At 42.2% G+C, this 12052-nt stretch overlaps 1 protein-coding gene across 1 annotated transcript in view; it reads right to left on the bottom strand.

Annotated features, from left to right (window-relative positions):
- Positions 1–547: 547 nt before the first annotated feature.
- GLDN (gliomedin) overlaps positions 548–12052 on the bottom strand; it is a 36479-nt gene continuing 24974 nt past the window's right edge. Inside the window, exons 7-10 of the mRNA XM_075006745.1 lie at positions 11294–11377; positions 11074–11199; positions 8787–8937; positions 548–3664 (exon numbers count right to left, since the gene is read on the bottom strand). Of these exons, the coding sequence (XP_074862846.1) occupies positions 3193–3664; positions 8787–8937; positions 11074–11199; positions 11294–11377 (833 nt within the window). The 3' untranslated portion in view covers positions 548–3192. The remainder of the gene's footprint in view (positions 3665–8786; positions 8938–11073; positions 11200–11293; positions 11378–12052) is intronic.

Here is a 12052-nt window from a genome sequence, read left to right as displayed (position 1 = left end):
TTAAAATGAGAAAAATAAAAATTCTAAATTATTTCTAATTTAATATCCTAAAACTAAATTAAGTAGGATTCAGCATATGTGATACTTTTTAATATATTAATTTGCAACCTAAGGAGGATGCTACTCACAAAACTGAATGAAAATACATTGCAGCAAATGTTATTTAATGCTTCTAGTACTTGTACTGGGTAGCTGTTCCTGCTTCACCTAACCACTGCGTATTTTGAAAAACTTTACAATATCTCCACGTTTTAGTTATGCATGTGAGTGTTTGTTCCCCACAGAACACTTCCAAATAATACAAATAATCTGACTTCAATTTACAATCAAGGAAAATTAAACTTCAGGCAGCAGTGCATCTTGGTACCATTTGTTTTTGTTTTCACTGTCTACGGTTTAGTAATTTTGTTCACAGCAAATACACTGAGCAACCTGCCTATTAAGATAAATGTTGTGTGTAAGATCCCACTGTTTGTCTGGATAATTACTTTTACCCTAGTTATGAAAAAATGAACTTTCAGCTACAGCCTATAAAGGCAAAGGAACATTAAGCTCAGAAGTTTATTAACATATATACAGTATTCTCTGGTCAGAATGATTAAAATGCACTTGAAACTATAGAGATCTCTTCCTCCCACCATTTAGAAATCAGCCAATTAAGGGGGAAGCACTTCGGCAGAAACGCTGATAGAATAGATGACAAACAGAGGAAGAATGTACTTACGGGGAACTGAGCTCACAAGCAATTCATTGGTGCCAGCTGAAAAAAATTTCTTTTACTTGTGAGTAGGAATGCTCATTACTCTGCCCACTTTTACTTATTGGTATATTTCCTTTAAAAACAAGGTTAGTTTTTTTGCATAGCCACAATTCAGTTCTTAAGAGACTAACATACAGGAGCAGACAAACAAGCACACCAACTGCAGTGCTCTTCACTCTATCTCACTCTTACCTTCTAAGTCCAGGGAGGGAGTGAAGTGGGGTAGGGGACAGGGTCCAGCTGTGGTCAGTGATTCCTAGCCTCTTAAGGCCCCTGAAGCAGCTTCCAAGAGCCTCAAATAGTGAAAATGGCTGAAGAAGTAGCAGCCTCCCCTCCTGTCCTTTTATAAACTTCCACTCTTCTCTGCCATGTGGCCAACTGATCACTCGCAACAGCTGAGCACAGGCCTCTACCAGGTAATTCCCATGATAAACTCTCTCTGCCAGGCAGAAGTCAGCCTTGGGGCTTTTGGAGGCTCCTATTTGACTAAAGGACTATCAAGATTTCAACCCTGTACCACTACCCCTTTTACAAACAGGGTGCTAAAAAGACCTCACAGAAGGCAGTCAACTCCCATATTCAAAATGACCTCTGCAGGCTGTGAAAGGTATAGAGGTTCATGATTTCAATAGAATTCATTTGCTGGGCACAGAAAGTTTCCTCAAATCATGAAATAAATTTATTGCTCATGAAGACCCTACTTTCTACAGCCAGTGATCAGTCTGGTGTAGATGATGCATCACTATTTTGAGACAGTCCTAAAAAACATGAGCAACAATGAAAACAGTGTTCCTTTGTCGAGTGTTTAATCTGAAAGGCTGGTGCTGACTTCTTTTTAGTGTGTGAGAGTTAAGCTGGGCAGGGCACATGGCTAGTGAAGGTCAGACAGCTGTGCAGGTGGCTATATTGATTGAGGGGGGTGGGGAGGTTTCCATTCGAGATGACCTCTTTGCAAGTTGTAGCCTGTGGTGCTTTTGAGGACAAAGTATGCTTTTACCATGGTATAGGTCTGATAATCCTATCCAATGTGCTCTTCTTTTTTTAAATGAGATATGCACTAGCAGCTGACGGGCACACAAGTCCTGGGAACTGTTGGGTTGTTTTTAATCAGCTTTAAAGATAGCAGAACGTCTGAAGTTAATTAAATTCCTTCACACAGTACTGCTGACTACAAACAGTTTGAAACTCTGGCCTATTGGCCTTAAACACAAAGGCCAAGTTACGTCCATTAAAAGTGGGTGTTTGCTGCCAGCTCAACTGTGGTAACATATCACACTCGCATGTAGCACAAGTGCAACTACATGATTATGCTGGGCTCAAGCCTATGACAAATCAGGCTTGAGGAATATGACATGGAGCAGCGTCTCAAACAGCAATGTTAATGCAGACCTACATAGCCTGGCTGCTAGTAGCCAAACTACTAAATACTTTGTTCTTAAAGGCCAAACTTAATCCCTTGCAGACTCTAAAATGACATTTTTTGTAGTGTTCAAGATGAAAAGTTCCTGGCTTTATTTGCTAAGTCACAACGATCATTATTTGAATGTTAGCCAAGACTAAAACCAAGCAGGATGAGCAATTTCGTCATCTAGCACAATGAATGAGCATGGTTTTTTTTGTTTGTTTTTTATTTTTAGCAATATGCCAGTACAAAAAGCATAGTCTTCAGTGGTTAGTAGGAGTTTTGTGTGAATTTGAGTCCAATTTTTCGGAAGCATAGTGGGCAAAATGGTGAGAAAGATGAGGGTAGAGCAAGATGATCACTCAGTAATGTTAAGTTAAAAGTTAAATGTGCTTCATCTACCCCAGTTATACTTCCTGTTGTAGCACTTAAGTTCACATGTCACTGATGTCATAATTTATATCACCCATTTGCTTTTGTTTTTGTTTTTGTTGGATAGTTAGCCATACTTGTCAAATTTCAGGTTTTTTGCTTTTTTTTTCTATTTTGACATACACATGGGATGATTAGTTTTCAATAAACTATTACTTTGTTTTTTTAAATGTCACAATTAAACAAAATTCCAAGTTGATGCAAGGTATTAAGTGGAAATGAAGCTTATTTGTACACACTGTTCAGACATTTATACTAAACTATAGGCATTGACTAGAAGATAATTACAGACAATAACTGTAAATTAAGAGTCAAGACTGAACACAGTACTGTAGAATATATAATAGATGTAATAGAGCCTGCATGGTAGAGGAAAAAATAATTTCTAATACACACCACTTTCTCTATGAAGTCAAGAATTGTCTGTACAATTGAAGTATATTTCAAATGACACAGAAGTGTCTGGTGTCCCTTTTATGCGCACACAAACCACCAACCTTCAATAGCATAAAGGCTGGAGAGAGGAAAGAACCAAAATGGATAGGCTACAGTTTTAAATAACCTACTTAACCCAATGTGGCCAGCATGGTACATCATCTTAAATCAGCACTGAGGTATCAAAATGTACAGGGTACTGCATTAAATAGCCATTCTCCCACGTATACAAGTTTCTATCTCTTAAACTGTATGAAAGCATAGCAAGAACAGATTGTGCTGATCTTAACTCAAAGCTGGCATCAATTTGCTTTTCTCTCAACAAATCAAAAGCAAAGGTTACCCTCATGTCCTTAGTATCAGTAACATAAAGCACGCCACATGCTATGAAGGCATTGCCAGCTTTGGACTTAGGGTATGTAGTGTTGATATGTTGAACAACTGAAAATGTCTCTTCATCAATAAGTGCTACAATGATATTTTCATCAATACTTGAAGCATAGATAATCCAAAGGCCCTTTTCATCCACTGCCACATTGAAGTATGTCTTGGCATTGGAAAAGAGGTACTGGCGACTATTGTGTAAGGCATTTTCGATTGTCAGGGTTCTGAATGATGCTGTATCAAGCTCAAATCTGAAAGGAAACAAGCCATTTCAGAAATTAGGTTAGGAATTGTCATATGTACACACACCAGTTTGGTCAATTCTTAGTTATGAAGATGTCTCCAGGAAGAATTGCCTTGCCTTTACAATTTATAAAACAAACCCTTAATCTGTTTTCCCTGGCGCTACGTCTGGGGAGACCATCATAACAAACCAGGCACCCAACTCTCCCATCGCCATCCTTTAGATTTGAGCCCTGTAACCTGTTGTATCCTCTGGTTTGGTCTCTGACATTTCCTGGGGGAGGTGAATATAGTGGTCCAAGTGAGGTCGGTTAGACCTAGAGCCATATTTTGAGAAGCTAAGATGCTTTTTAAAAGCCCAATATGCTTTAAAATACAGACGCATGTACTCAAGGAATGCATTTCTCTATCCATCTAGGTTTTACACTACATTCATCATAGTAACTGAGTAGCTTACAAACATTCCAAGAAATGCCTTCAGGATCTCAGGGCTAGATCCATAAAAGCTTGATGCCTGAGATCGAAGTTTAGATCCTCACAACCCCTGCTCTGCTGCCACCTAACCTTATAGTCACCTAAAATCCCTACGCTCTCACCCTTCCATTGGTGGTCAGACACAAAGCCAGTCAAGTTCCTCGCAGAAACCAGTTCAGTAGAACTGAACTAAAAGCAACTGAAAGAACACCTACCAGATTACAGGAGGAGGTGCCCTCCTTTCACCCAACAGCCCAGTGCTAAAAGCAGTCCCCAAAGTTGCAGGAGTCCTGATTTCAAATGCCCCCGCCCCAGTCAGATTCAGAGTAGTGATCTGAGCCCATGTGTCCTACCCCTTGTTCCTCTGCTAGCTTGTTAAAGATTTAAATATTCCATTTAAAACGCAACAGCTTCAACAAGAAAGATTGAGGTAAAACCCTGTATGCACGTGCAGACACTGAATATCCTATAACCCACTCCTTAGTGGGACACCTGGGAGACCACTGAAGGTTTAGGGACGCAGCACCACCATCACCTTCTTTTGTAGGAAAGGGCCAGCCTGAGTTAGGGTCATGCCTGCAAATCTCTCCAGCCCAGAGATAAGCACCTAACTCCCTCCCTCATTGCACTTGCTTCTGTAAATGTGATTTTTAGGTGCTTAGCTCTCCCTCTGCATTGTACAGGGAGCCTGGGTGCCTCATTCAGGGCCCAGGATGCCACTAGTTACCAAGATGCCTAAAAGTTAGGGCACTGCCATGAGGAGCCTTGGTTGCCCTTGTGGCTCTAGTCCCCCTTGCTCCTTCTCCATAGCCTCATTTGATGGTAGTGGTGATCACATTGGTCATTGAAGGAAAGCTTGATGGAGAGTCATGTGAGATTGGCAGTCAGGCTAATGTGCTTTGGGAGCAAGTTCCATGCCTGTGTAGCACCTCCTAGGACAACGGGCACAAAGAAAATACCAGAAATACAAACAAACAATCATGGTGGATTTCACAATAGTACTTTTAGTGACAAAAGATTTCATAAGCTACCAATCAACTGAGGGCAGAACTGGGCTTGGAGAAGCAATGAAATGATGGTTCCATGTATCCAAGCTCAATGCAAGTAACAGTGGGAGATGCAGCAAACTGAGGAGAAAAGGAAATTTTGTGCAAAAATCTGGCTGCCTGCAGAGGAGAAACTTTAGGAAAATAAATGTCATGAAGCAAGGTGGACTTTCACCTACTCATATAGCTCCACCACACTTTAGTTGACCACAAAACACATCTAAAAGCCATTCAAATATCAAATAAAAGCCTCCTCCCAACATTCAGACCTCACATTGGCCTCTATCAAGGCAGCTGGACTGCCTTGTCTGAAATATAGAAGTGCTTTTATTCCTTGGAGCGCCTAGATGATGGAAGGATAATCTTTGAACAGCACTCAGCAAGCCATTCAATGCATGTTTCTCTGCTCATTCAAGAGGGTAATCAACTACTACTCAGGCATATTTTAAGTTGGTATTCAACCCCTGAATGATACAGTGTTTTGGAGACTATAGAACACACTTTATTCTGTGGGTTAATAAATTCACAGAACAGACGCATGTTTGCTGAGCTGGCTATTACCTAACAATGCCACCCACCAAGTATCCCAAGACACAGGCAGACAGCACATTCAACACATTCCACCTGCAGCAGACCACAAGCACTAAGGAAAAGAGGTGAGCCCTTCAATGAAGCACAGATTTACTCATAGGTATTTTTAGTAAAAGTCATGGATTGGTCATGGGCAATACACTAAAATTCACTAACTGTCTTGTACTACAAATTCTCCTGATTAATCTTAGTTGCTCCAAGGGGCTTCAGGCCACCATTGCTGCTTGGGGGTGAGGCAGCCTGAGGCACCGCTGCTGTTCTGAGCAGCCCTCGGGGCCAGCTGCCAGGGCCTCCCCATCAATGACCAGTCAAGTTGGCCAAGGGGCTGTTCAAGCAGCTGCGCCTGGTGCTGCTCCAGGACTGCCTGAGCAACAGCTGGCCTCAAGGGCTACTCCAGCAGCGACCAGTGTGGCTGACTCCAGGGCCACCCAAGCAGTGGCCAGTGTGGCTGACCCAGGGGTCACTCCAGCAGGTCAGGTTAACCTGGGATTAGCCATACCGATCACTATAGAGGCCCTGGAAAGTCACAGAATCTGCAGCCTCCATGACAGCCCATTAGTAACAAAGGCAGCTCAGCCCTACAGCTTGCCTTACAGTCAAGAAAGTACTGGAAGAAGCAAAGGTATTTCTTGGAGAGGATGTGAGCTGGCAGCTCAAATTAGAAAATGTTATTTATTACAGGCTGAGCCTACAAAAAGCACAACTGGCCACTTGATTCCCCTCCGCCCCTGATAGTGATGGACAGAGACGCTTAGACTTTTGATTAGAAGGAACCATCATGATCAGCCAGCTTGAGCTGCACATTGCAGGCCACAGAGCTGACTGGCCCAGCATGTTGAGCTACCGTGAAGCTGCGTGAGCACTGCGCAGAGCAACCGCTTCTGGGCAGCAGAGAGCATCACCAATGCTCAGCAAGTCAACATCAGCTTACTCTGCTCCTCTCTATAAACAGCCTTACGCTGGGGCAGGGGGTGGGGGGCGTGGAAGGGGATAGCCCCAGGGAAGCACAACTCTTGCAGGAATTGTGTATCCATAGAGGGCTACAGGAGAGAGAAAGCATATGAAAGCAGCCAGCCTCTACTGATCTAAGATAAATGCCTTGTGGGGGCTGAGCCTCAGCCCTTTCCCGCCTCCTACCCGCCCATCACCTGCACAGCATGATGAAGTAATGCCTGTGCTTGGTCTTCTTCTGGAATGATCTACTCTAAAATTACCAAATATAACCCATATAGCATCTTCACTCACCACTACCACCACCAGCTGCTTGGGGTATGGCAGAGTGCACTATTTCACTCGTGTGAGAAAAGGACAATCAAGCTGAAGATCTGTTCTTGAATGGAGCACATGAGATAAAGGGACAAAGCATTCTCATTAGAGGAGAGCTGTCTCTGAAAAAGGCTGCCAGAGAAGATCAGACAAATCGAGAGTCTGATAACTTTTGGAAATGCTGCAAAACTTTGTTCTTTGATAAAGTGTTTCCAACAAAGCAACATTCATAACATCACCAGCCAGCTCCCCTCCACACAGCCTTTCACATAAAACTATTACTCCCCCAAGCGGAAATTTTTATTCCCTAAAAGGAAGAAAACCTAGATTCTGTGAAGTCTACCAAAGACTTTGGCAATCTATTCTCCATGGAAGTAGAATGTCTGCCTGTGTTATTAGGAACTGATAAGTGGAACTGAAGATAGAAAGGCCTCTCTTAGCAATAGATTTCCTATTATACTACATGGTCAAAATAATCAAGTTGGCTCAGCTAACGAACTTTGAGAACATTTTACATGCAAGCAGTTGGATGTGTCTTTGGCAGAATAAACTATATGACCCCTGCAACCACCTCACATTCTTTCCTCACTGCATCCCTTTGGGGGACAAGGATTCACACCTGCTTGGGGAGAAACTTCAAATACAGGGGTGTTCTTGGCTCAGACATCAGAGATGCATATGAAAACGTGAAAGCGGTTGGAATCTTTAACTTGTCCTTGAAGTTCATTTGCTTGGCTTTTCCCTGCAAGGCTGAGTTTTGGCTTTGATTAGCACTGTCTGCCTTGCTGCTCAGTAAAAGCTAACAAGACACAGACATGGTGGCATGAGCAGTTCCAGGTTCAGTCCCACGAGAGACAGCATGGGAAAGCCACAGGCCCTTTCTAATTATGTGCGATCCGGTGGGGAAGTCGGCACTCTACAAGGGAGCCTGCGGGCACACCACGTTGCCTGGTAATCATATGATGCCCACGTGCTGCTGCGTGACAGTCTAGGCACTGCACAAGTGAGAGACCACTGCTAGCACTACTGGATTACACATGACTTTGTGACTCAGCATCGGTGGCCATTTCTAGTAGCAGCTCATGGTGAACGAGTTATCCGTTGTGTTAGATGCCCAGACCCTTCCTACCCAACTTTTCTTTCTACCTCATATCCCAAAAGAAACAGAAGAACAAATTTGACTCCATTAACCATGGATTAAACAGAGACTGGGAGTGGCTCACAGCTTACAAAGGCAGTTTCTCTGCTTTGGGTGCTAACAGCTCCCCATTAGACTCTGACAAAGGCTCACATCCCCCTGTCTGATCTGACTTGTTTTTTCCTCTTTTGATAAATACTGTTGATACTGGGCCATTTCCACCTTGCTGACTAGACCTTGTCAGCTCTGGCCCTCCCTCTTACTGGGACCCCACTCTTTAAATACCCCTCTGAAACCACCCCCCACTCAGGCATCTGATGAAGAGGGTCTTTGCCCACGAAAGCTTATGCTCCAAACTATCTGTTAGTCTATAAGGTGCCACAAGACTTCTTGTTGTTCTCGAAGCTACAGACTAACACGGCTCCCTCTCTGATACTTGATTCCAGAACACACAGACACCTATAACAGAATGTATTGCCAAAACTCCTGGGGCTTTTCCCCCTGAAGTTCACCTTTGCACTTTTAACCTCCTTTTATTTTCCCCTGTTCTCATTACTTTAAGTGCCTTCCACCCATCAGAATGCAAACCCACCATCCAGCTAATCTTTGACTTACTTCACAATGATACTGGTTCCTCCTTTTTGATAGTATAGACAGTTGTTATATATCACATGGCCGCATCCATAGAAGATCCCTGTGAGGTTAATAATCCTGTAGCTGTCATTCAGCAATGCATCTGCATTTTCATATTCTTTTATATAGTTTCCTTAGGGGAGGGGAAACACGAAAGAAAAAGCACCCAGTTTATTAAATGAACTATCTGACATTTCTACCCTCATCCAGATACAATTCTGTTATTATCAAGTTCCTGCCAATCATACCCATCTTTTTATCTTTTCTCTGAGTGCTGGACCGAAAAAACCGAAGTGACAAAGCTCCATGGAAGCCCCAAAATGATTTTGTTTTTTATTCAACATTTGTATTGTGGTAGCATGTAGATTCTTCAGTGGGAAGCCAGCCCATTTTCATGCTTTTCCTACTCACTCTCTCTTCCTCTCCATACCATTTTTAAAACCTTTAAACTTATGAGGCACAATTTAGGAACTCAAAAGTCACAGTGAAAGGAATATATATAAAATAAAACGAACATAAATAAAACAGGTTACAATTGGACTTGGGTGAAAACTTACCCTTGAATCTGTTTTGACAAAAAATGGATGTTTCAAATGAAGGATTTTTTTTTTGGTAAAATGCATCTACTTTCCATAGACATTTTTTGTTTGTTTGTGAAAACTTGTTTTGGTCAAAATCTGAAGTTTTGCAGCTGAAAATGTTTGCTTTTCAGCCACAGTTTTTCAGTTTTCTACTGAAAAGTAGGAATTTCCCACAGTAATCTCCTTTCACATTTTCCAAGAAGCGCTCGTTAACAACTTTCCTGAGGTTCCAAGAGGCACAGCCACACATATTAGGAAAGTAAAGTTTTCAAATAAATAAGACTGAGAGCCTGGAAAAACAGAGGTCTTCATCCATATACAATTATTCAAATTTGTTACTGTTCTTCCAGAACTCTCCTGGTAGCAAAGGCGAGGTCACATGACTTTGTAGCCAAATAGAAAAGTCACAGGGGCTACATCTACATTTACAAAAAAACTTCAAAATGGCCATGCTAATGGCCAAATCAAAGAATACTAATGAGGCACTGAAATGAATAGTCAGTGCCTCATTAGCATGCCGCTGGCTGTGGCACTTCAAAAGTACCATGGTTCGCTCATCCTGCAGCTCATCTACCATGGTTCGCTCTCCTGCAGCATCGAAATCAGCTGATGGGGTAAGGGGATTTCTATGTTGGCAGGGGCCTTTTGAAAAGGACTCCCATGCAGAAGAGCCACGGGTGAGCAAACCTCAGCACTTTTGAAATGCCATGGCCAGTGGCATGCTACTGAGGCCTGAATATTAATTTCAACCCCTTATTAGTATTCTTCGATTTGGCCATTGGCATGGCCATTTTGAAGTTTTTTGTAAGTGTAGACACGGCCAGGAAAAGGTCAATGATGCTGTGGCACAATTAAAGCACAAAGGACTTTGAAAGGGTTATAATAATAAATTATTACACAGACAATATGGACTGTTTCAGTTCGACTTTATAAGGAAAAAAAAAAAAGATGTGACTTGGGTTTAAAATTAACTTCTGCTGGGCTGACCAGAGAACACACAAGAAAAATTATGACAGAGGGCAGGGAAGGTGGAATAGACTCTTATATAAGACAAAGGCTATGTCTACCCTAGGCAAAAACATCGAAATGGCCATGCAAATGGCCATTTTGAAGTTTACTAATGAAGCACTGAAATACACATTCAGCGCCTCATTAGCATGCGGGCGGCCGCGGCACTTCAAAATTGACGAGGCTCACCGCCACGCGGCTCGTCCCAACGGGGCTCCTTTTCGAAAGGACCCCGCCTACTTCAAAGTCCCCTTATTCCCATCTGCTCATAGGAATAAGGGGACTTTCAAGTAGACGGGGTCCTTTCGAAAAGGAGCCCCGTCTGGACGAGCCGCGTCAATTTCGAAGTGCCACGGCCGCCTGCATGCTAATGAGGCACTGAATATGTATTTCAGCACTTCATTAGTGAACTTCGAAATGGCCATTTGCATGGCCATTTCGAAGTTTTTGGCTAGTGTAGACATGGCCAAAGTCCCAAATATCAGGCCTGTGCCTATAAAATCAGGGTATCTGGTCACTCTAACCTGCACTAAGCAATACTGCCCATGGCTTTTCTACTTGAAGGGCAAAAAATCTCCCCACTAAAATGTACTTTCATTCAGCACAGTATTTTACTTACTATATATTGAACAATATTGATTTGGTTGAAAGAGTGGAAAAAAGCAATACAGCCACAGTACCTGAAAAATGCATTGTAAGCCAAATTCTTTCATCACTTCTATTTGTGGGTTCCCTCATCCATGTTCCAAACGTTTGCTCTATCTTACCCATCTCAGTGGGACTTGCGACTGATTTAATGATGCATTCTAATAAACAACCAGAAAAACAAATTTGCATTATCCCTGTCCTCAGCAAGTAAACAGGAGTATTTAATGAGGCAACATATTCAGAATAAGTTACCAGCTTTTTGGGGGTGGTAACCATTGGTTTTCTCCTCAGCTTTTCCTACCAGTGTGTCATCATTTGGTATGGCACATGTCTCACCTAGAATTGGGGCACAGAAAACAAAACCTTTGACAGATCTGGGGCACATTGTGAGTTGGGATAAATTACTCCAGAAAGTACATGGACTATGACAATTTACACCAACGGAGGATCTGCCCCCTCTGCGTTTCTTATTTAAAGATTTCTTACAAGCAATAAATAAATAAATAAATCAAAACTTTAGAATATAAAATACAACTCATTCAGTTTAATACTTATCCAACATTGCTTAGTATACACATTTGTCGCTAGTTAAGGCTGCGTCAAAATTCAGCACTGCACTTATAAAATTGACTACACCGATAAGTTTGGGAATAGTAACACTAGCATACGCTGTGTGGCTTCTGTGTTTATCACACTTCAAAACAATAATTCTTACTTTCTATAAGCTAACATGTAGGTTAACCAAATTAAAATACGGTTTGCACTTGTCAAATAAATCCTTAGATTTAAAAGTACACATAAATGGCTAGTAATGTGTCCAATAATAAGGCAGGCATAGAGGCCAGACATGGGGAAAATTTTCCCTTCCCGCTACTTCAATAGGAATAACACTTTGGTTCACACACACGCCCTGCCACAGAGTTCAATCTGCTCCAATATGGCATATTGTCCATTCCCAAGGTGTACGTGTGCAAAGCGTCAAGCAGAGCCTTTGCTCCCACAGGTCCCACA

Source organism: Carettochelys insculpta, chromosome 12 (assembly GCF_033958435.1).
Source record: "Carettochelys insculpta isolate YL-2023 chromosome 12, ASM3395843v1, whole genome shotgun sequence".
NCBI lineage: Eukaryota > Metazoa > Chordata > Testudines > Carettochelyidae > Carettochelys > Carettochelys insculpta.
The sequence above is the reverse complement of the archived record's forward strand: the minus strand, read 5'-3'. Positions and strand labels throughout refer to the sequence as shown.